The sequence below is a fragment of the Clarias gariepinus genome, chromosome 3, assembly GCF_024256425.1.
Source record: "Clarias gariepinus isolate MV-2021 ecotype Netherlands chromosome 3, CGAR_prim_01v2, whole genome shotgun sequence".
NCBI classification, from domain to species: Eukaryota; Metazoa; Chordata; class Actinopteri; order Siluriformes; family Clariidae; genus Clarias; species Clarias gariepinus.
The window spans coordinates 16,352,064-16,375,945 of NC_071102.1; the positions used below are offsets into that span (position 1 = coordinate 16,352,064).

At 38.9% G+C, this 23,882-nt stretch overlaps 1 protein-coding gene across 1 annotated transcript in view; it reads left to right on the top strand.

The window, feature by feature from the left end:
• il1rapl1b (interleukin 1 receptor accessory protein-like 1b) overlaps window positions 1-23,882 on the top strand; it is a 448,430-nt gene that overhangs the window by 417,299 nt on the left and 7,249 nt on the right. The window contains exon 9 of the mRNA XM_053492140.1: window positions 4,725-4,871. Coding sequence (XP_053348115.1) covers window positions 4,725-4,871 — 147 coding nt within the window. The remainder of the gene's footprint in view (window positions 1-4,724; window positions 4,872-23,882) is intronic.

Genomic DNA, 23,882 nt, shown 5'->3' on the forward strand with positions numbered 1-23,882 from the left:
AAAGACTTTATACTTCTACTTGAGTAATAATATATTAAAGTACAGCTACTCTTTCTTGAGTACATTGTTAGGCTACTCTACCCACCTCTGCACTCACATATCTTCGCACTGCACACTCCCATGCAGTAGCATTTTTCCACCAAAGAGGGAGCTGGAACTAGAGATACTGTAAATCTTTTTTTTTCAGTGCAGATTTTAATATTTCAAACCATTTTTTCAGACACTGTTGTGAGCACAAATCATTAGGCCTCAAAGCCAGATCAGCAGAACAGTGGAACAAGATGTTGCACTCTGAATATTATTACCCAGTGAAGCTGTGGTGGTTAACACAGATCGCATGCATAATTCGAACTGCAGAGTGGCTTCTTCCCATCAGGAGCTTTCATTTGATGCAGCATATGGAAAAGATTTACTCCAAAACTCACAGAAACATCTCTGGAGCTTTTGGCTCTTGGTTCTTAATCTTCGGCGCTGAAGACACCCAGTGATCAGATGTTTATTTCATGAGTGTAATACTGCAGTATTAATGCGTTTCAGAGCTATTGCAGTACTGTCATGTTGCCTATGTAGAAATCTCTAAGTTGATTTTATAGTCTTTAAGATGTGGGCAAGTTCCTGAAAAATTGTAAGAATCATCGCGAGTGTGTGTGCTGACCACACACACATACACACACTCAGTATATACATTTTATACTAGTATAGTATGTTCTACTAAGTTCATGCACAGTCTCTCTTTCTTTCTTTCTTTCTTTCTTTCTTTTTTTTTTCTTTCTTTCTCGAAACTTGTACCTTTAAGAGCCCTTAAGCCCCAGAGAGTCTGAAAATAGGCCACCTAATTAGAGGATGTGTTCAAATTAGAGAACAAAGCTGCTTTGAAGATGCATTTCTACCTGTTACATATTGCTTTCTCTTTTAAACTTAATTAGCCACCGCGCTCATGCATGCTGTAATTTGTGCCATTTGAAAGAATGACCCCATTCCCTTTTTCCTGTTTAATGGCCACTAGGAGTAATGAACTTTTCCTTTCAGCTCATTGTGTACCTTAATGCTCCACTTTTGACTTTAAGATCAGCTCCACTCCATTTTTGGGGCATTTGTTTGTTTTTCTCATAAAGTTTCCCCAAATTAAAGATTAAAACAGCATTAATCTTATACACAGGTATCATGGGGGAGGATGTACCCCACTTCTGTTCCCTGGAATAGGCTCCAGGCCCCCCACGGCCCTGTATAAAGGATAAAGTGGTATAGATGGCACGTGTAAGTACTTGTCATTCACACGTAGAGAGTTTGTAGAAATAGTTAAAAGTTTAAAGCTAAAATATGCTGATTAGCGTCTGGCACATAACTGCTCATAACTGCCTTCCACCCAACATTTTTATTGCATTCATGGTGCCAGGTTCAGTTTTCATAGTGTATGTAACATTTATTGGAGTAAGCCATGACAAGTCGCGATGTCCTGTCCGTGTATTAAGGATTGTGCCAGCTTGTAGGTGCATTATGGTCGTTTCTGTGTCTAAAGAATACTCCATGTATCACTCTGTTGAGTGTTGCATATAGCCACGCCCACCTCTGCTGTGATGAAATCTGGCTGGACTAACATACGGACATATTAGGAGACTGGTTTCAGGGTATCCAATGTAGAAAATGTACAAATATCATTGAAAGAGCGAGTTCTGACCAATGTACAGACAAAAACTTTCTTTTCTTAATATAGATGAGTGAGTCATGGTGGTGGTACAGCGGGTACAGCGGGTAATGCTGCTGCTTCAGGGCGTCAGATTTGATCATGATCTCACGTTATTGGAGCTTCGCACATTGTCCATTTTTGTTTTTGTATAGGTTTCCTTCAAGAACTGTTGTGTAATGTTTGATTATCCTATCGAGTGTGTATTCCCAGGCCTAAGCATAGTATCTATTGTGACACTGACCAGAATGAATGCTCCTGTGCTAAAAGATTATACTGCGAGTTTGAATAATTTTGAACTGACCATCTTTCCTCCTGCCCCTGCCGGATGATGCGTTCCTCCCGACCGGGTGGCCTGGCCCGGTGTGAATCTTTCAGTCTTTTTCTCAGCGCTTGTGTTGGCATTATGTAAATGCTTGATGTGCTGCCACATCTGCCTGCGTTCTTTTGATAATTGTTGTTTTCTTTACATCATTTGGCACTGACAGCAGCTGTAATAAGTTATTAATGGTGCCAGGGGTGTCTACTCTGACATCTTGTGCTTGGTTTTCCAGCACATTAGGCAACCCCTTTATTTCGGAGTGCAAAGGAAAGATGGCTGAATTGTTATCGTGGATGAGATGTGACAGAGTGGAGGACGAGGTACAAGGCTCACAGCCGAGTCATTGGCAATCTTCAAGCAACAACTAAAGACCTATCTGTTTCTTAGATATTTGGTGTATTAAAAAAATAATAACCTCCCAACAGTGTTTGACTGATGGTATGTACTGTAGTTAGTAACCCGGTAACTAGTGTAAAGATCAATCCATCCATCCATCCATCCATCTATGAACCATGGAGGCCAATAGCAATTATTGTATTTATTCCCATTGGTTTGACCATGGTAGGACCTCCGGTCAATAAATACATGCACATTTACACACTACGGGCAATTTGTGAACGTCAGTTAGTCTGATCTGCATATCTTTGGATTGTGGAAGGAAACCAGAGAACCCAGAGGAAAACCACCAAGCACTGGGATAACAGGCAAATCTCATGCACACAGACCCAACACAGGAAATGAACCTAGACCCTGGAGGCGACAGTGCTAACCACTAAGCCACCGTGCCGCGCTGCCATACAGTATGTATAGATCCATTCATTGATCGTCAAAACTGTAAATGCATAAAGAGTGTGGACATTTAATGTAAGCGTTTGCAACAACCACAACAAGAAAGTTTGTTAGCTTCATCCTGCGGTAAAGACGAATAATATGTGTGTGGTCTTGTATGTGGACAAGCCTGTATGAGATGACAAAACACATCAGAAGAGAAAATCGTGATCAAATTTACAGTCTTCAATGGAGCACTTGACTCTCAGCATGTGAACAGTTTCCTCACTGCAAGCTGCGTGTTTGCAAGCATTAAACAAAGCATTATCTTCTTCTTCTTTTTTTTCCCCAGCCGCACAAAAACACACAAGATGCATTCTGTGTCAGGAAGGCGAATCAACTAGCTCCTTTTCCATTTGCATGACAGTAAGCCTCCAAACAATGAACCTCATCCATCTTCCCGCTCTCATTCTCCTGCGCTCTCTCTCTCTGTTCAGCTTCTTTCCTGAGTCATCCCTGCTTTCTCCTTTCCTACAACAGAGCAAATATCAGTGACTGATTCCTCAGCAGCTGCCGTCCAAATATCAGCTCTGACAGATCGAGATGGCAGCCGCTCCATCTGAGAGAGAGAGAAAGAGAGAGAGAGAGAGAGAGAGAGAGGAATGATGAATCACACAACACCAAGTGGCTTTGTAAAATCTATTGGCACATAAGTGAAGCATAGACCTGCCAGTTCACAGATAATTTGTCTTAATCTACACGGCGGTCAGGAAGAGAGAAGAAGAACAATCGGAGGAAAAAGAGAGAGCAGCACTGATGGACGTGTCAGTGATGGACATGGCAGATATGGTTAGAACACAACAGATCTTCAGGATGGATGGAAGAAAAAAGAGAGTGAGTGAAGAAAAAGTGGGGAATAGGGACAGAAGCTAGATGCAGTTAGTGATATAGTGAGGCCCTAAGGACCATTTATGGCTTTTATGCCTGTGTGAGCATGTACACACATTTTCTGTGTGTGTGTGCGTGTGTGCGTGTGTGTGTGTGTGTCCATCCTTATTGTGTTTTTAGATTGCCCTGTATGGACTTCTGTGATAGATTAACCTTCTACAGTTTTATGTGATGGATTGAGACAAATGCAGTCTATAGTAGAACTAGCAAACGTTAGTCAGTTGATGGGCCAGGCCTGAATCTGGACACACACACACACACACACACACACACACTGACTAGTTCAGCTCCCATATATTCTATCTGCATGCCCAACGTATTCTAGCAGTAGCCGTATTGGAAACTGGCAATTGAAGCCGTGATGAGTTGGACCTAAATCGATTTTCCTTAAGTGCTTTGGAGGATTTGGAGCGTTGCAATTCATTCTTTGCAACAAAGCTACACAACTGTGGTTCTTTCACAGGGGAAAATGTGCCTTAACTATGTCTAATTGGTAGAATGGCTCACATCCTTCTCCGCATCACTTCCTCAGGTCGGGTGTCGCTGCCCTCTATATTACACTCCGTAGACTTTCAGACGCCAGAATATTCCCTTGCTCAGCTTGTTGTTGTTGTTGTTGTTGTGGCCACCGGACTGATGGATAACAAGGCTCAGAGTTAAGTTCGATCTTCTATGAAACTGGCTGCTTGAACACTAATCATTTGATCCTGCTGGTTCTTTGTGACCCACAAGAAGCTGTTCACAAGCAGAGTTTTCATTTACTACAAAGTGTGTGTGCATGCGTGCATGTGTGTATGTGTGTGTGTTGGGGTGTTTGGGGAGTAGTGTCTAACGAGCCCTCTACTCCAGCAGCTACTGTACCTTAATAAATGCTGTGGAGTCATTTCTTTTCTTGGTCAAATTTTAATTCAATGAAGACGGTGTTGTGCTGTTTGTGAATAAATCTTTTTTCTCGTCCTGTCCCACTCTCTCTCTCTCTCTCTCTCTCTCTCTGTCTCTCAGCAGAGCTCATGTACACAGTGGAGCTGGCCGGTGGACTGGGTGCTATTCTTCTCTTGCTCGTCTTCCTGGTCACCCTGTATAAGTGCTACAGAATTGAGCTCATGCTCTTTTATAGGAACCACTTTGGCAGCGAGGACGGAGACGGCGGTAAGACAGTGATGACTCTTAAACAGAGAACACTTTAACAATAGAAGCGATAAATCGTTTATACAAAGATTTCTTCGCTATGTTACCTTTATTAAATGTTGTGTGAATTTAATGTAATTATGATATACACAAACCTTCCATAAGAGCAAGATGGAATATCAGACTAGAAGACTAGAGACACTGGATGTGTGTCTCATCAACTACCTTTTGATGAGCCCAGTCCAAAAATCTCTTTTTTTTTCTCATTACATGTATTGTTTAGACTTTTAAATGGTCTCTTTAAAACTTTTTTTTTTATGCTTCATTACCTACTTTTTGTCCTTGTATTGGTTGGGGCTTAAACATGCCAATTAGATTTCTCCCCTAATGTGACCTCATATAAGGGAAACTCTCTCCCAGCTTGTTGCTTGGGTGGCAGTAACTCACTTACTTTAGTTAATGAAACTTTGTGTTTAAAAGAAAAGTGAAACAGAGGGAGGTTAAGGTATAATTAGTTGTATCGGTCGGTAAAGTACCAGTCATGGAAGCACTTTCAGTGAGAAAACACATCTGATAATGTTACGTCACCTTATACAACACTTTGTCTAATTAGTAATTGCTTCCAAAAAACAATCTGAATTTCATGTTGTGATGTCCATGTCGGCCAGCGTAAGTGCAAGGTTCAGCCAATGCGATGACAGTTCCATGATTAACCTTACCGATTGCTCACAGCTAATGTGAGCTACAAAACTAATTAGCTTTTAACACAAGACTGAATCCAAAATCCTAACTAAACCCTGAACAAGGGCACTACTACACCCTGTACCAACCTGTAAAATGTTTCAGTGTGCTGGAGTAAGCAAAGACAATTTCCTTCCTAGAAGGTATGAACCTTATTCAATTTGCAACATGTTAAAGTTAAGGAAGACTTTGACATTTTACTCTCATTAGCTTGGTATGTAAGTTTCTGTTGAACCAGCAACATTTCTAGTAGATAACATAATTGGCTAGGTGGAAAGTTAAATTATAAATTATAGCTAATGGTAAATAATAAAAAACTAATAGGGGTTAAATTAAGTAGAATTTTTTTGGCTTAATGGCTGCATTTAAAAATATATATATTTTCTGTTACTTTTACTTGATGACATTTTCTGGCTGGATACTGCCACCTTTAGGTGAATGGGATTTAGACATTTTATTGATCCATTTACTTAAGTGTACTTTTTCTACCCTTGGTTCAAAAATGATTCTAATACGATAAATATCTGTGCATTGGAATGGCTATAAATTAATATGACACAAGAAAGTTTATATAAGGTTTTATTTAATACTTTTTCATTACATTCATTAAATAACACTACAATCACACCAGTAAGGTAAGCTTTACACTACTGTACATGTAGTTGTCCTCATATTGGCCAAATTAATCAGAATGCATGATCATGACCTTTACTCAAGGCTTGTCACTGGACACATGAGGTAACCATGTAACTCTCCAAATCATCACTGCTTCAAGATTACACCTATGGAATCTACCTGTTATTACTTTGTAATGTATAGGCCAATGCCTGCATCCAAATTCTGCACAGCATGCAGGCTAAATTAAACTTATGTCCGTGCACTTGGAAAATTGCCCTGTTTGTAACAGTGGACACCACTGATATGTCCAGTTTAGCTAAATGTGGCACAACCTTTTAACATAAAACTTTCTACAAAAGCTGTCATTCAAGTCATTATTTAAAATGGTGCTCACTTGCAGATAAACTGCGCTTATATGCCACTTTATTAGGAACACCTCCATGCAGCTATGTCATTAGCCAATGATGTGACAGCATAAAACTTCGGGTAATCGTCACATTAAAGAATTTATATGTTAGGTGTTGTTAATCTGATTTTGGCCTTCAGGATTCTTGGTTAAACAACAATTGAGTTGACCAGTTTTATAAGAAGAAATATGCATATTTGTTTCAAGTTCAATTCGATTAAATTTTATTTGTATACTATTATAGAAATTATGGAAGTTTGTATAAAATATGAATGTGTGTAAATCAAAATGACAAGAATTTGATGAATTTGTTTTATTCTTGCATTAGTGTAGAAGACCGTGGTAGCTCCATATTCATATTACATTATATTATTCACATGATCGATTGCCCATTTCAACTGGAATATCCGAAATCCTGAGCTAAAGCTAATGCTATTTAGTATAAAATTTTAATCATATTAAGGCTCCAAAAGTGATTTGTCCTCCCAAAGTTAAAAGAGAGCCAGCAATATAAGCCCTAGAAATGAGTCTTGGAAATAAAATACTCGATGTGTACCGTCTCACTGCCATTTATTTTTTAGAGACAGAGCATGAGGCCATACCTCACTCACCCTATTTATTCATTTAATACATTTAATCCATGTCTGTGTGGTAATTGGGATTTTAATATCCAAATACATAATGTGCTACCCCGTCTGTGAAAACCCAGCTTTTTTGTGCTTGTGTGTGAATAACTGTTTTCTACATAAAAATCATTTAAGAAAACAGTGAATAAAAAATATATAATAATTAATTAAAATAACTAAAATAACTTTACATTTTACCAGCTTTTCTATATTGTTAGTCCACATTTTCTCCGTAGCTTCCGGTTTTTGTGTGTGAGGTCATGTAATGCAATGGGCCTCATGCTAAAAGTGAAAAACAAGCAAAATTTTGGGGGGCAAAACATGGTTTTGTGGATAAAAAGTGTCTCACCTAGGTGAAAAGGTTAATTTTCAAATAGGATGATATAACTCCATTTCTCATAATACTTAATGTTTCTTATTTCCTGATCCATGCTTAATTTTTTTCGCACATCTATATTTTTACCAGAAAAATATATAATATTATATTTAGCATATTGTATTTAGCATATATATATATATATATATATATATATATATATATATATATATATATATATATATATATGCTAAATACAATTTCATGCCCTTTTATGTAATGTTAGTAACTTTTAAAAATTCTAATTGTTCTGTAATCTTAATTGTCATTGAAAAAGACATAAACCTTAAAAAGTGTATTATTCTAGAATGCAAACTTGTATGGATATTGACATGAATTTGACATGGTTATGGACCCTACAGATTTTGTGCATTTTAAGCTTTTACCATGTTTTATGGGTCAGATGCTTCTAGAAGCTCACACCAATTGTAGTATAAATAATCATAAATAAATAATCATAGTTAGAGTTAGAAACTTGAAATCTTTAGTAAAGCATGATTGGTCACTTCCATGTTGCATAAAGTTCAGGAGTCGCTTCTTTGGCACTCACATTTCCTGCAGTACAGGTATATGTATAAGATAAACAATAAAATAAAATCACCAATACTGTGTAAAGCACCAATACTGTGTTTTGGCCGTTTAATAATATTCAAGATTTTTTTTTCTATTTCCTTCATATCCATTCATTTGTAGGATTCACCAGTATTTTCTTTTATTTTGTTTTTTTCTTACAGTAAGTGAGAGAAAACTTTGAGTTGTTGAGAGTACAGTTACCAAGATAAGAAAAACCCCTCCCATTTTCACAGTCTGAAATTGTTTACCCAAATTTTATAACTGTTACCATGACAGTAATATAATTAAGAAACACAAATAAATGTCATATAATCAAATTTAGATTATTATGTTTTTGGATGAATTATACGGATTGGATTATTTAATTGATGTGCTAAATAGATAATACTGGTCAATTGATCCAATTAAGACTCTAAAGTACCCTTGGATGCTTGTGTGTGTACTGCTTACAGATGCTGTTAGGTGCTTGGCCATGCAGGGCTTACTCAGGGAGCGCACTTTCAGAGATCACACAGATTTGATGAGATGAATAAATGGATGCTGAGCCATTTCGGATTGCCACGAGCACTCTAACACACATCATTATGAAAACAGCTATCCACTTTAACTGTTATTAAAAAAAAAAATATATATATAAAAAAACAACACTCTACTCTATAAAACTCTAACGTGGGTGATGGAGGTTTTGCCCTCACTCCATGTGCTTTTTTTACCAGTGTGTCCCTCGACATTCCCAGCATTACAGAACTTTTACCATAACCAGTTCTCACACTCAAGATCACATGTTTACTTAAACAGTACCTTGTATGTTATCTTAAAGTACTGCTGTACTGTGGTTCTTCTTCTTTCTTTGGTGTTGCTCTAATTCTTGCACATGGATTGCACACGGCAAAAACATGCATCTGTCCTTATATGGTGTTTAGGTCCATGAACTATATTAATTGCATGCTAATCCTATATGCTTTGAATGTAAGATCGAGTGGGAATCATCATTCAGCTCACCTGTGTAAGATCAGATTGGGCTGGTTAAGGAAGTTTGGTGCACCTGGCTTTGACAACATTTAAAAACAAAATTAAGAGAATGTTGCGGCATGAGGCCCATTGTCTATGGTAATTGATCACAGACAATATTCAAGGAACAGTGTCTCTGTGTGCCTGTTAGTGCAAACTAACAATATAATCTACATGATTCCTATCTAATCAATGTCATTCAAGCACAAACAAATCCAGCAGTGGTTAATATATTATATAGGGAAAGCTACTGAAGTGTGATCATCAGCCAGCCGTGCAGCAGCAGTAATTTACACCACCTCTCTGGTTATTAATGTTTCATCATTTAAAAATCTTTAGAACCCTGACCTGCTTCTGTTTTATTGTGGGCTCTAATGAACATATACATTTCAACCCCATGCTCTGTTTATTTCCTTGAGTCGCAACGGAGAAATTACAAGCAGTTTATTTGATAAATTGTGTTCAGCGGTGTGACTCGCTCTGCCTGACATTCCATTAAACAAATTGACTGGGCCTTGAACTTTAAAACAGGACAACACCAGCTCAATATTTCAACAGATTTAACATTGTCTGTCTGGAGTTTGTGAATTGTCTGACTTTTTGTGGGATTGATAATTTTTTTTTTAAATAATAATAATAATAATAATTAGGTGATGCTATTAACTTCTCGCACACTCCAAATAATAGTTAAAAGTACCCAAAATATATTTAACTGTATATAAGTTTAAAATAAACTAAATACAAAATTATTAAACATACTTCTGGACGTCCTGTATTAATTTTAAGTTTGGGCTTAAATAGTTAAATACTGGCAAATACCTCACTATAGGCGGTATATAGTGGTGTATATATAGTGGTGTAGTGGTAAGCACTGTCGGCTTGCACCTCCGGTCAGGTCAGGGTCTCTGTGCATGGAGTTTGCATGTTCTCTTCATGCTTGGTGAGTTTCCCTCGGTACTACGGTTTCTTCGCACAGTCCAAAGACAATTAAACTAATTGGCGGTTCTAAATTGCCTGTAGTGGGTGAATGTTGACTGAAGTCCTACCATGATTGTGAAAATGGGAATAAATACAATAGTTAGATGGATGGATGGATGGGTGGATGGATAGATGGGAATACTTTACTGCCCACTCTTAGTTTGCTCATTTTAAGCATTTATTTTTTGTAAGTAATCTGCCAATTGAATAAGAAACCGTGCAGCATGAAATTTGTCAGATTTGAAAATCTTTGATTTTGTTGACAATGTTCTATTACAGGAATACTGCATGAATTTAGGTGTATATTCTATGTACTGCTACTTGACAAGAAGTATCCTTTTAATTGAAGCACAGACATGTTTCAAACGGAAGTGAAACTTTTCGAAGTGGTTGTCACTGTGAGGTTATTCATAATGTCCTCTAACAGGCATTGGCAGGCATCTGTGCTGAAATGGAGAGCGAGAGAGAAAGAGAGAGAGAGACAGAAGAAGGTGGCAGAGAGATGAAAAAAATATTGCCGAGAGCCAAGGGACCTGGCATATAGAATGTCACTAAGTCAGACAGAATCTCACAAAGCTGTTTTGTTTTTTTCTGAAGCCGTGCTTTTTTTTTCTTTCTTTTTAGCCACCTTGATACTTGACATTCTGGACATTTCTTGCTATTAGTGCGGCGAGAGTTGCAAGGCTGTCCCTCTCCAGAGCCTGAGCGTAATAGATGGCTTTAAGGCAGATAGGAGAAGAACAAGCAGGATAGGGATGAATGGGACTTAACTTGAGTGCCTTGAACTTAATTCCAAACAGCAATTGTCTCCTTTAATTGTAGCACTCCAGTGAGCTCGGGGGAGAGGGAAACAGATTTTCAATTTGCTCTCAGTTTAAGGGGATCAGTTTCAATAAGCCAGTAGGCCATGCCCACAACTCCCTGAAGAAATGCACATGTCCCAGATACACAGAGGTGATTATACCTTTTCCAAGCTCTCTCTTTCTCATGCATAGCCCCGCCCCCTTCAACGACCTCATTAGCTCAGGAACCTGTCCATCAAAGATCTTCACTTTTACATGATCATTTTGTAAGTGGGAAGAGGTTGGGTCAATGGCTTCTCTGGCTAAATTAAGTTCCTAATCTTGACATGACACTCGGGGCATCTTCGAATTATTGGAATCACCCGAATTACAACCAGCGGCATGGGGAAAAGCGTTCGAGTGCCACTTTGTGCCGTAATTACTAGTAAGAACCTTAGGCAGAAATTGTTACATAATAGCTGTCTCTTGTCCCAATTTTTTTTCTTACAAATGTCAAGTGCATGTTTAATAACATCTCAGAGCCTAGTAATCACCATCCCTGTTTCACAGCCCAGTAGAGATCAATTACACGTCAAAGAGAAACAGAACTGCAGCACTTATTTTTTAACCTTAAACTTAAATATGACCATATGGCTCGATATTTACTTTGTTTTTTGTTTTTTTTAACATTAATATTCTATTAGCATTGAGTGACTTACATGTTTTTTTTTCTTCTTCTGTTTTTTACTGCAAAAACAATCAGAGCATATGAAATTAAATAATTTGAATGAATATCATGAATAATGAAACAGTTACATCTGTGCCTGTTTTTACAACCTGTGCCCAAGTCACCTTGAAGAACAAAAAATAAGATTTAGACTACAAAAAGTTGCATCAGACAAAGAACTGGTGTTCAAACAGAAGTGATACAGAGGACTGACGCAGCGCTGCAGCGTATACCGTAACTAATATCCTGACACGCAATTACACTTGATCCGTTTTTAATGTAAAATATAAAAATTGTTATGTGTGTTTCTATTTCAAACTGATTGATTTGTCACATTGTGTTGATTAACTCAAAGCTCAACAACTGAGTCTTATTCTTTGTATGTGCAACTCTTTAAATTTCAGAATCATGCTATCCTTTAAAATCTCCTTCTGAGTTATCATTGGCAAAATTGTTTTTCCTAAAAAAACGACTATGCTGTTTGAATATTTAATAACTGGCAAGGATCTGTATGTTTTTTTTTTATATATACAGATGCGAATGAGAATCCTTTAGTCAGTCCTTTGCTTCTTTTGGAAAGTATTGCTGTCAGGGAGAAGATAATTAAATTCAATACAAGCATGTCTCATCCCTCAGGGTTTAAAAGGTTTGAAGTATTGTACTAAAGGTTTAAAATCACGATGAATGTTTGCCATGTCAGGCCAAACTTTTTTTTTTTTTTTTGTCATTCTTTAAATATAAGGGTCAGGCAATGATATTAGAAAACTGAAATATGTAGCATATAATTTTCCAAAGTTTCCATAATGAGCAGAAAACATGTCAATGCCCATTCAAACAGTAGCTGGCATTAGTGCAAAAGATTAGCAGACTAATTCACTGAAATATGCTAATGTAATACACTGTGAAGGACAGCTAGTCAGGAAGAGAAAGGGTGCTTCCATTTGCATAATGCAAACACTTTCCAGGGTGCTTTCATCTATTAGTAGTAATAGTAGAATTTTTAAGAAAGTGCACTTGAGCAAGCACCATATTTCTGTTCTTTGGTTGATTTAAGTAGAGATTTTCTTTTCTTAGTGTATACAGTTTGTATACAAGTATATTTCAAAGATATAAAACAGATAAAAACTTCCAAACTGTGATTATATGGATGAACGCTAAGTGCCTTTTCAGAGACTTACAATATTTTCACAGATAAGAAGGAAAAGTTATCAGTATTCAGATATCTGCTACAGCTGGGCTTAACTAGATTTCCTAGGCGGCCCATTACATTATTGAAATTACGTGCACACAGATCACGCCTGCCTGCAGGACATTTTTCTCCTTATGTGTGGTCCTCAAAAAATATATGATTTCAAGGATAACATTTAAGAAACCGTTTATGGTTAGTAAAGTCTCCTGCAGCGGGAGCTTAGAGGGTCACACTGATCAGAACTCTAAAGGTTGGAATGGCATCACGGCCGGTCCTGTGTTATTGTGCTATGACCCTGACGACATATCAAGCTCAGATATGTGCAAAAAAAAAAAAAAAAATGAATTTCATTGTAATGTGTGCATGACTAATAAAGGCTTTACATCCATTGTAATCTTTTATTAGGTATGGCCCAGTGTTATCTTATGAGAAGTGTAATTGAAGGAGTGTTCAAGTCATACTGGGACTTCTGATTGTGCAGAATAACAGATCTCGGTTATGAGAGTGAAAACTCCCTTTATTTCAGTACACTGGAGATATGATGAGATTGTCTGATTCAGGTCTGAAACACCAGACGTCTAGGAACTCCTTTAATGACCCAAAAATGTAGAAATGAAAAGTTGATGAAAAGTTATCTGTCAAGTTTCAAGCGTCAGGCTGGTCCACTCGCTGAACATTCAGAGAAACGACGTCTGAGATGCAGCGTCTCATCTCATCACCGTACTGTGCTTGACATTTTCTGTAAATGTCAATTAGTTTTACACCTTCATTCACCAGGAATTACATAAAAAATCCTGGTTTGACTTAAATGCCCTTGTAGTTACAGGTAGAGATTACTGGTTAAATAAACAGAATCTATTTAAAAAAAAAAAAACGTTATGGATACAAGATATTTGATTACAATTATTCATTAGTTTGATCAGATTCTGTAACATATGGAAAATATTTTGTTTATTCTTATTATTATTGTGGCTCAGTGTACAGAGCACAGTCTCTTTACACCTTCAGGGCCAGGGGCTCAAATCTTGCCTCAGGCCTGTGTGTGTATAGAAGCATCTGTTCCACTTATGCTTGGTGGGTTTTCTCCAGGTGCTCTGGTTCCTTTTTCATTCCAAAAACATTCGGTTTGGGTTGAACGGCATTTCCACATCACCCCTAGTCTGTGTGTTTGTGTGTGTGTGTGTGTGTGTGTGTGTGTGTGTGTGCCCTCCATTGTGTGAGCACTTCGTCCACGGTGTCCCCTTTCTTATTATTTAAGATCCCTGGAAGAAGCTAATAGGATAAATAGTGTTGATAATGGATGGACGTATAGTTACAGCATACCGTACACCTGCTTGACTGGTCACTTAAATGAATTTGAATTTAAACCTCAATATCTCAGTAATCATGATGTCTAATTGGATCTAATGTGTTCTGTCTGTGGATAGTTCAGAAATAAAAATATATGGATCCATTAAAAAGGCAGAATGTTATTGTACCCGTTTAAATAATGAAGCTGATATTCAAAAATTGGATTATGTTCAGAGGTTCTTAAATGTTTTATTCACTCCTGGCTCTGAGAAGTTTTTAGAAACCCCTACTAAAGAAGGCATGGTGACTGCAGAGTCTCTGAAATAGATTTGCAAAAGAAAGTGTTACTATATCAGGAGATGGGGGAAAAAAAACACACTGATGAAACGGATTACATTTGTAGTCTAATGTAGTCTAATATATTAGGTTTGGGAGTTATGAATAGTTGTAATAATGCTCTTGTGACGGTTACCGCTGAGATCTGCAGTGAGCAGGCAATACTGCTTGACACCAACAGTGTCAAAATGTGTGAAAACACCACTGTGCGATCTCGACTGTCTGATCAGTGCTTAGAGACTCTGGATCAGCTCAGCTTCGTATCTTGTGCCACCCGCTTACTTAGCTTTGCACCATGGCTGTCTGAGAGACAGAGCATGGATACTAATGTGAAGGCCCGGCACACTGAGTCTACATGTGGGCAGCTGAAGGGGAGAGGCGCTGTGTGTGTGTGTGTGTGTGTGTGTGTGTGTGTGTGTGTGTGTGTGTGTGTGTGTGTGTGTGTGTGTGCGTGGGTGTGCGTGTGTGTGTGTGTGTGTGTACGTGTGTGTACGTGTGTACGTGTGATGTGCTGTGCTCAGGCTCTGGATCACAGCTTCCTGGAACACTTTGGCTCAATGACAAGAAGAGCCAAACAGTAAAGCATGATCGATTATTCCTCCTCCAAATCACAGTCTCTTCTTGTGCTTGTTACTCTCTTTGTTTTGACTTTTGTATCTTCTCTCTCTCTTTCTCTCACCTTCTCGCTCCCCCGACAGAAGCGTGATTCATTTGTATTTAAATAGTGATGAGCTGATGATCTGCCTACCTCTCCTCCTAAAGGACGGCCCACTCTTCTTGCGCAGTGGATTTTCTACATGCATCTCTGCACTGAAAATGTTTATTTGTGTCTATTCCTGACGCAAGGTCGAACGCGATTACGCCTGACCCTTAACCTGACTTCAGCCCACACTAGCATCAATAGCACAATGAACCGCAGACAAGAGGAAATCTATTCTCTCGGCAGTTAGAGGGAAATGGAAGCGCTGGTGGGAAAAGAAAAACCGAGACTGAGATAAAGATAAAGACCTGCTGAAAAGTGTGATTCAGGAGCGACTGCTAGGAGAATAGTAAAGAAATGATGGACGAGTAAGAGAGAGTGATGGGTCTGTCTGTAATCTGAAATGAGCCATTACGGCAGCATATGGGATGCACCTGCCATGTGCCGTCTGCCTCCACGCTTCTGCACAACTGCCGACGACAGAAATGTGAGGCAGAGTGTGGCAGGAAACTCACAAGAGGCTTGCTAAAAGTTGGGGCTCTCATTATAAAATCTGACAGACATTTTTTTTTTTGTTCTGTTTTAACGTTCGCTTACACTAGTAGGAGCAGCAGCTTCGTGTCCATGTTTGTGTGGAGTGTATTAAGTCTACAGGTAGATCTTCAGACAATGTACAGTAACATGATATGAAAAGCTGTAATAAAGTTTGCTGAGATTTGCATGATTTTTTTTATAGCATTACCTTTTTTTATACATTTATATTCCTGTATAAACAGGCTGGTTAGGTGGCCTAGTGGTTAGCACTGTTGCCTTCACCTCCAGGGTCCGGGTTCGATTCTGTGTGCATGGAGTTTGCACGTTCTCTCCTGTGTTTCTTTCGGGTTCTCCGGTTTCCTCCCACAGTCCAAAGTCATGCAAATTAGACTAATTGGTGTTGCCAAATGGCCCACAGTGTGGAAATTACCATGTAAGTGTGTGTGTGTGTGTGTGTGTGTGTGTGTGTGTGTGTGCGTGTGTGTGTGTGTGTGTGTGTGTCCGTCCTGAGATAAATTGGCAACCCTTCCTGTGACCCTGTATACAGGATAAAGCGGTATAAACAATAAGCGATTGAGAGTAAACCTGAAATATGCCTTACATGATTTTTTTATTCTCTCCAAGACCGCATCTTGTTACTTACATTTGATGACAAAATGTAAAACAGGCTACACAGCCTCATGGTCGGTTTTATTTTTTTTAACATCTAATCTAGCGCCATGTATTATCTTTTATATTATGATCATTATTATTATTATTATTATTATTAACTAGCATGTATGGCCTATCTTTATCCATCTTGCCTCCTAAGTGTGCTCAGGTTTTGCTTTAATCATAATGAAAGCTAGTATAGTGCACTTAAAGAAAGATTGCTCACCCTCCTATCTTCTCCTCCCTCTCCGTCATCTCTTGCTCACGGCTCCCTTCCAGTCAATGGAAGGATGAGCGATGCGACTCGATTAGCCTTTCTGGGGGATAATTATGAGCGAAAAAAAGGTGCAAGGGAAGAGTTTGAAAGATAATGAATAAGAGAGAAAGAAACCGGAATCGACATGAGCAGAGAGACCAAGTGGGATGTGAAGAGAGAGAGGGAGAGAGAGAGAGCAGCAGGGAGGGAGGATGAAGATGGGAGAGAACAGATATGGATGTTAGGGTCGTAAAGAGACCGAGAATGGGGATATGGAGGGAAGGGAAATAGATTGGGTTGTGTGGTGAGGCATTAGGAAGAAAGATAGAGGGGCCAGGAGACACATTGGGCTACAATCTGAGTGGAAAGTGTCTGCAAGAAAGAGAGAGAGATGCTCGTGAGGGACCATTCTGAGATAAGTGCTTGGGACACATTAGTGTTCCTGAGAGGCTATTTATTGGACAGACAAGCACCATGTTGAACCGAGTCATCCTATATTATCTTGATTTGCTAATTATATGGATTAATTGACTTCTTTCATTTGTTATAAATTCATGATTGGCTGTAAAAAACAAAATTCCCAGGTGCAGTTTTGTCTGCATTTTACGCATCCTGTCTTCCAGTTGAGTAACTCCGGCGCTACCACACCCTCGACCGGGCTTAGCGTTTACACAAAGGTGCTATGTCATAGCCGATTTCAGCTCCTCCCACCATGCAGGAAGAAAGAGCAACAGAAATATACGTACACACACACACACACACACACATACACACACACAAAACAGGAATAAGAACCGCATGGAATTGAGCACCAGAAGCAATCGATACTGACAGACCATACAGAGAACCCTGCAATCTATACACTACAGCCAACTTCGCCTAGGGAGCATGTCATGTTTCACTGCCTTACCACCTAAAGCACAAAATCTCTGGCTGCAAACAATCACTTATTGTGAAGCATTTCATCAGAGAGCAGCACAATCTGGCAGCTATAAGTGTGTAAGTGTAGCCAGCCCCCACATATTGTTTCAGCATTCTGTATACATGTAGGCAGTTAAAGCCCTAAACAGAAAGTTTGAAAAAGAATCCTTATCCCCAACTTTCTTGATGTTATTATTATTCTTTCTTTTCCAACCCATGGACATGTATCAGCTCCTACACCCACGCTTGCGAAGAGGACTACTGTTCACTAGTCTACTGGGATTACATACTTGACTTTGCGTATACATATGTGGGCTGTATTTACAAAGGTCAGGTTTTTCCACACCATCAACCTATTCTGCAAAGTCAGAACTCCTTTTAAAACTTATGGCTTTTACCCTTATCATCATGCAAATGCTTAGATCTAATAGCATCTGTTCTGTATCAACTTGCTCTTACAGTAACACCAGAGCTAATACTGATATGCTGAAAAGCACATGGACATGATGATTTTTTTTCCCTAGAATGCATAAAAAGGTGGTGTCAGTTAAAGTGCAGGACATTATGCGGTGAGCAGATTTCTCCTGGGCAACGTTCTACATTTGAATACCTTGGACTGCCTCTCAAGGGTGACCAATCTGTTCTTAAACACACATCAAACATTTTCAAAATGAGTTTAGTGAATTGCTTTCTGTGACTTTAATCAACTGGAGCTGTGTCGTGAAATAGATATTGATATGTACTGTATACTCATTGTCAAGCCTCATACATCACATGCGCTTTGACTTTTTCATTTCGTTCTGATCTGTCAGCCATTGATGATTATTGATTTTATGTAAGACTATACATAAGTTAATTCCATCCAAACATTTTGAATGAACAAGAGGCATTCAGTGAGTGCTGATATAGAGTATAACAGCACTGGGATGTTAAACTATATACAGTATATTGCTCCACTTCACAGGTGTTCAGAGGCTTCATTTACATTTTTCAGATTGGATTGCAGTAGAAAATATTATATTCTATTTTTGGAGTAGGGTCAAAGGTGGCCTGGAGCCTTTCCTAGGAGACCCAGGACACTAGGTAGGGTTCAAATTCAAATTTTATTTATCACATTCATCCAGTCATACACAGTATGATACGAAGTGAAATGCTTATCTTAGTTAATGGGTTAGTCCATCTCCGGACAAGCACACACACTCACTCAATGCCAATGAGCCTTATCTGCATGTCTTTGGACTGTGGGAGAAAAGAGCACCCAGAGAAAACCCACCAAGCACATGCCAACTTCACACACACACATACCAAGGCAGGAATCAAACCCTCAACCTTGGGGATGTGAGGCCATAGTGCTAGCCGCTATGCTACCTGTCTATTTGCAGTAGTTTAAATTAGCCTTCATTCTTAAGCCAAATGTGCTTTTCTGTATGTTTATATTTTCATTTGTAGTCTGAATGGTGCACATAGACAGCCCTCTCTTTTTAGGGTATTTGGTTCATTCCAACCTGAGAGCACTGTGTAGTAGACCGCTTATCAGTGCAGCTGTAGGAGTCAAGCAGAGATATTATGATCCAAATTTTGTTTCGTGCACTGGTGTGCAGTCATGTTGGGACAGGAACGGGGCCATCCCCAAACTGTTCCCACAAATTTGGGAGAATGAAATTGTTCAAAATGTCTTGGTACGCTAAAGCATTAAAAGTTCCTTCTACTGGAAGTAAAGTTCCAACATGACTGCACACCAGCGCACAAAGCAAGGTCCATAAAGACATGGATGAGCGAGTGTGGGGTGGAAGACCTTGACTGGTCCTGACCTCAGAAAACCTTTTGGATGAATTAAAGTGGAGACTGTGATCCAGGCCAACATCAGTATCTGACCTCAAAATGCGCTTCTGGAAGAATGGTCAAAAATTCCCATCAACACACTCCTAAACCTTGTGGAAAGCCTTTCCAGAAGAGTTAAAGCTGTTATAGTTGCAAAGGGGCGGGGCCAACATCACAATAAAACCCTATGGATTGAGAATCGGATGTTACTTACAGTAAGTTCATATGCATATGAAGGCAGGCGAGCGAATACTTTTGGCAAAAGTGTGTATGTACAGTATGTATATATATTGGAGTTTAAATCAAATAAGAATAAGAAAGAGATTTTGTCATAGCTCTTTATATCCGAGTTAACAGATAAATTTCAAATTCAAATAAATAAATAAATAAACAACAGCCCTTGTGTCATATTACTTAATCATATTAACACACTTGTTCTAATAGGTTATCATGTGCATGCTGATAAAGTACTGTAGGGTTTCCTGTGGAGAGGTATAATATTTTAAATTCTGTTAACATTGTTTGTTGCTGTAGTAGACAAGAAACCAAACACTTCAGGAGATAATGATGGTAAAGCAGTAATGAACACCACCACTTTAATTATCTCCATATAACAGCACATACCACTGTGCTTCATTTCTGCCTGTGTGGCTACCTATTCAGGTCAAGTTGTTTCTTTTTTTTTTTTTCTTTTTCTTTCATACATGTTTTACTTTAACACTAAACTCATTGCATGTGATTTAACAATGCTATCATAAAGAAAATGAAAACACCATATCAATGTCCTTGGAAGAACCTAAGTGCTACTATAAAACTCAAAGTTTCTGCAGAAAAGCAGGAAGGAAAGAAATATATTCACTATTCACGCTATTAATTAAAGCGTTTGAATGTCAAGGTGATAACTCCTCAACCTTGTTTTTTATTTATTTATTTATTTTACCACATAGAAAAACGAACATTCTGTTTACAGCTATAGACACTGTATACAGTATATTAACACATTCCTTTTATCACATCCCCTGTTTTTAGGGAGTGCAGGTCGACCATATATTTTTGCATTATTTATGTGTCAAAATATTTGAGGTAGTTTTATCTGTCTGGTAATTCAACATCTGCTGCTATCATCTCATAATACAGAAATATTTTAGCATGGTATCTGTCTTTGGACTTCATACAGCTCATTTGGCAACTAAACACAGACTTGAGGCTACCGGCAGAACACCCATCCTTTAGAAGGATTAAAGTTTGTGTTTCTTTCCAAGTGTTTGAGGATCTTGTTGATTCCCCAGGGTTTCATTCTGAGCACAAAAATGATTTATTAGCTTCAGGACAGTGATGACACTCCACTGTTTATTGCGCCTGTGATTGACTGAACCGTTACCATAAGTATTGTCGAGGTCTACAGTTTACAGTATGTTTTAACGCTCATTTCAAGGTGGGAGTTTTGTTGTTTGTGGTAAAGCATATATATATATAACCTAACAGTAATGTTAATGCCTCGCACCTCCATGGTTGAGGGGTGGGTTTGGGACGTTAGGGGTAAAATCTCACCTTCTGTGCATGAGTGAGGTTTGCATGTTCTCCTCATGGGTAATTTGTTTTGTTTCAGCAGTCCAAAGCCGTGATGTACTGTAGGTTGACTGGCATTTCCAAATTTCCTGTAGTGTGTGAATGTGTATACTTATGCCCTGTGATTAATTGGCATCATACTAGGGTCTAACCAGTGACCTAAATTCCTTAGGATAAGCTCCAGGAACCTCACAACTCTACAGTACACAGATCAGCGATGATATTAAAACAATTAACATTAAAACCATCTAGGTTTTAGGTTACCCTTGCGTTAAGAAGAGCTTGCGACATGTGCATGGAGCTACAGAGACTCTTTGGGTGTGCTTTGGTGTCTGTGACAAGGACGCTGGCAGCAGATCCTCTGGGTGCTGTGGGTGGCTGTCTGGGGCCTCTGTGATTCAGACTTATTTGTCCAGCACATCCCATGAGTGCTTGATGGATTTGGATGTGGAGAGTTTGGAGGCACGATGGTGGACCTTCTGCACGGTGGGCTGTGGGGCACTGGGTGTTCTGTGTAGAAATGCCTTTGCCAGCATTGACTTTTTTAGGCAATTTGTGCTGGTTTTTCTGTGGCAGCACGGTGGCTTACTTAGCACTGTCGCCTTACACCTCTGAGTCTGGGTTTGCATGTTCTCCCTGTGCTTGGTGGGTTTCTTCCAGGTGCTCTGGTTTCCTTCCACCGTTCAAAGACCTGCAGATGAGCCTATTTGGCGTTCCTCTAATTGTTTGTAGTTTGTGAATGAGTGTGTAAGTGTGTTTGGGTTGCAATGTATTGGGACCCCTCCAGGGTGTACCCTACCTTGTGCTGAATAGGTTCCAGTCCCCCATTTTTCTGTATAGAGGATAACGCAAGGGAGGGAGGTTTTTCAGTTAGTTCAGACCGGATGGGCTTGACCAGAGACATGGATGAGTGCTCATGATCACGTCAGCAGTTTGGGGATGTACTGTATACAGTAGTAGTTGATCAAAGTTGTTCAGTTCACCTGGCAGTAGTGTTGATGTTACAGCTGATTGATGTATATAATGGATGATTGCTGTTATAGACAGTGTTGTTTATTTCCCAATAACACCTCGTTCCAGTGGTTTGTTCATCTTATGCCATAGCAGTCTTTTGTGCTATTTATTTTATCTGTTTAAAATGATGCTTGTTGCTGTGGAATGTCCAAAAGCTGTAGCAGCTGTTTAAAAGTAAAAAAAAAAAAAAAGAAAAAAGAAAAAAAAAAACTTAGTGTAACTTAGTAAGAAGCAATGAAGTAGTACATTGTTACAAAGGAAACTACAGCACAATAGAAAGAGCATGTTTATGTACATACTGTAATGTGCCAAAGTTGGTGTTATAGAGAATTACTAAATAACTTCTGAATCAGAACCAAGCTTTAATGCATTTCAATATCTTCATGGTCTTCACGCTGTTTAGCTTTTAGATATATGCCTTCTAGGTCATTTAGATTATTTAAAAGAAAAAAAAAGTCATTATAGACACTGTGCAGTGTGTAGTCATACAGCGCGGGTAAGTGTGTGTGAACTTGCAAGGACTATTGACTGAAGATTTAAAGCCTTTAAACTCTCAAGAGCAAGTCATCAAGTATGCTGTATTAAATAAGCTGGGAAGCTGAAATTCAGTGAGTTGCTGAAGTGAAGGTGAAAGAGACATATGGCACAGAAGGTAAAGAATTGAACAGTTATGTTGTTAATTGAAATTAAATATAATGACATGTTAGTGCCAAACCTTTCTCCAGTCTCCTATTGAACGAAAGCCTGGCTGTCGCTCATCATTGAGTTAACAGCAGTCATCTCAAACCCCAACATCACCCCCACCAACACATACACTCACACACACACACACACACACACTCCTCGCTGTTTTCTTTTCTTTTGCTATACTTGTCATATTAGAGGAAGACCAGAATAATTGCACATGTTTTGGGCAGCTGGAAAATGTGATTCTGTCTTATTTACTTAGTTTCACCACGAAATGAATGGCAGTGTAATTTTACGTCTAGGCCTTTTGTACATTTGCTGTTAAGGAAAAATATTTCAAACAGCTGTGCTCAAATGGCCACTTACAAGAACAATTCAGCATGACCATTAGGAAATTAAGAACCATTAGGATCAGCCAGGGGACTAAAAACATCAAAGAGTCAGTGGAATAGCCCATGCAAACTGTTCAATCATACTAGTTAAAACCTGTGACATGAAACAAACCACTAAGACGGAGCTGAAAGGCTCTAGGCATGTACAAACAGAGTAGCACAGATGGATGAAGGCTAACAACAGCATTGATTTAACTGTCCTAATTATCTGATTTCTTTTGTTGCAAATATGTCTGTATTCGTTCAGGCGTTGCAGCAGATTAATTGATTTCATTTTTTTTTTTTTAAACACAAGATGATGTGGTAAGCTAAAGTTGTTGACATTTTCTGAATGTTGTGTTTGATCTTTTGATATATCCATCGTGGGGAATTACTCTTTATTATTAGGTGTCCTAACTAACAGACTAGTCACTTTTACTTTTACTCCTGTATATAGGGTCACGCGGGGCCTGGAGCTTATTCCAGAAGACTTGGGGCATGAGGCGGGGTACACCCTGGATGGGGTGCCAGTCTATCACAAGGCACACACATGAATATATTCACACACTCTTTCACACACGATAAGCAATCTGGGAACACTAATTAGCCTAATTTGCGTGTCTTTGGACTGTGGGAGGAAACCAGACTACCCAGGGGAAACCCACAAAGCAGGGGGAGAACATGCAAACTCTCTGCACACAGACTCTGAGGTGGGAATCAAACCCAGACCCTGGAGGTGCAAGGCAACAGTGCTAACCACTAAGACACTGTTCCGCCCAAAAGAGCTCTCTATTAAATCAAATAAGGTTCAATTACAGACAAGTATTTTTTTTTTTTTCCAGGGGTCCTTGGGCA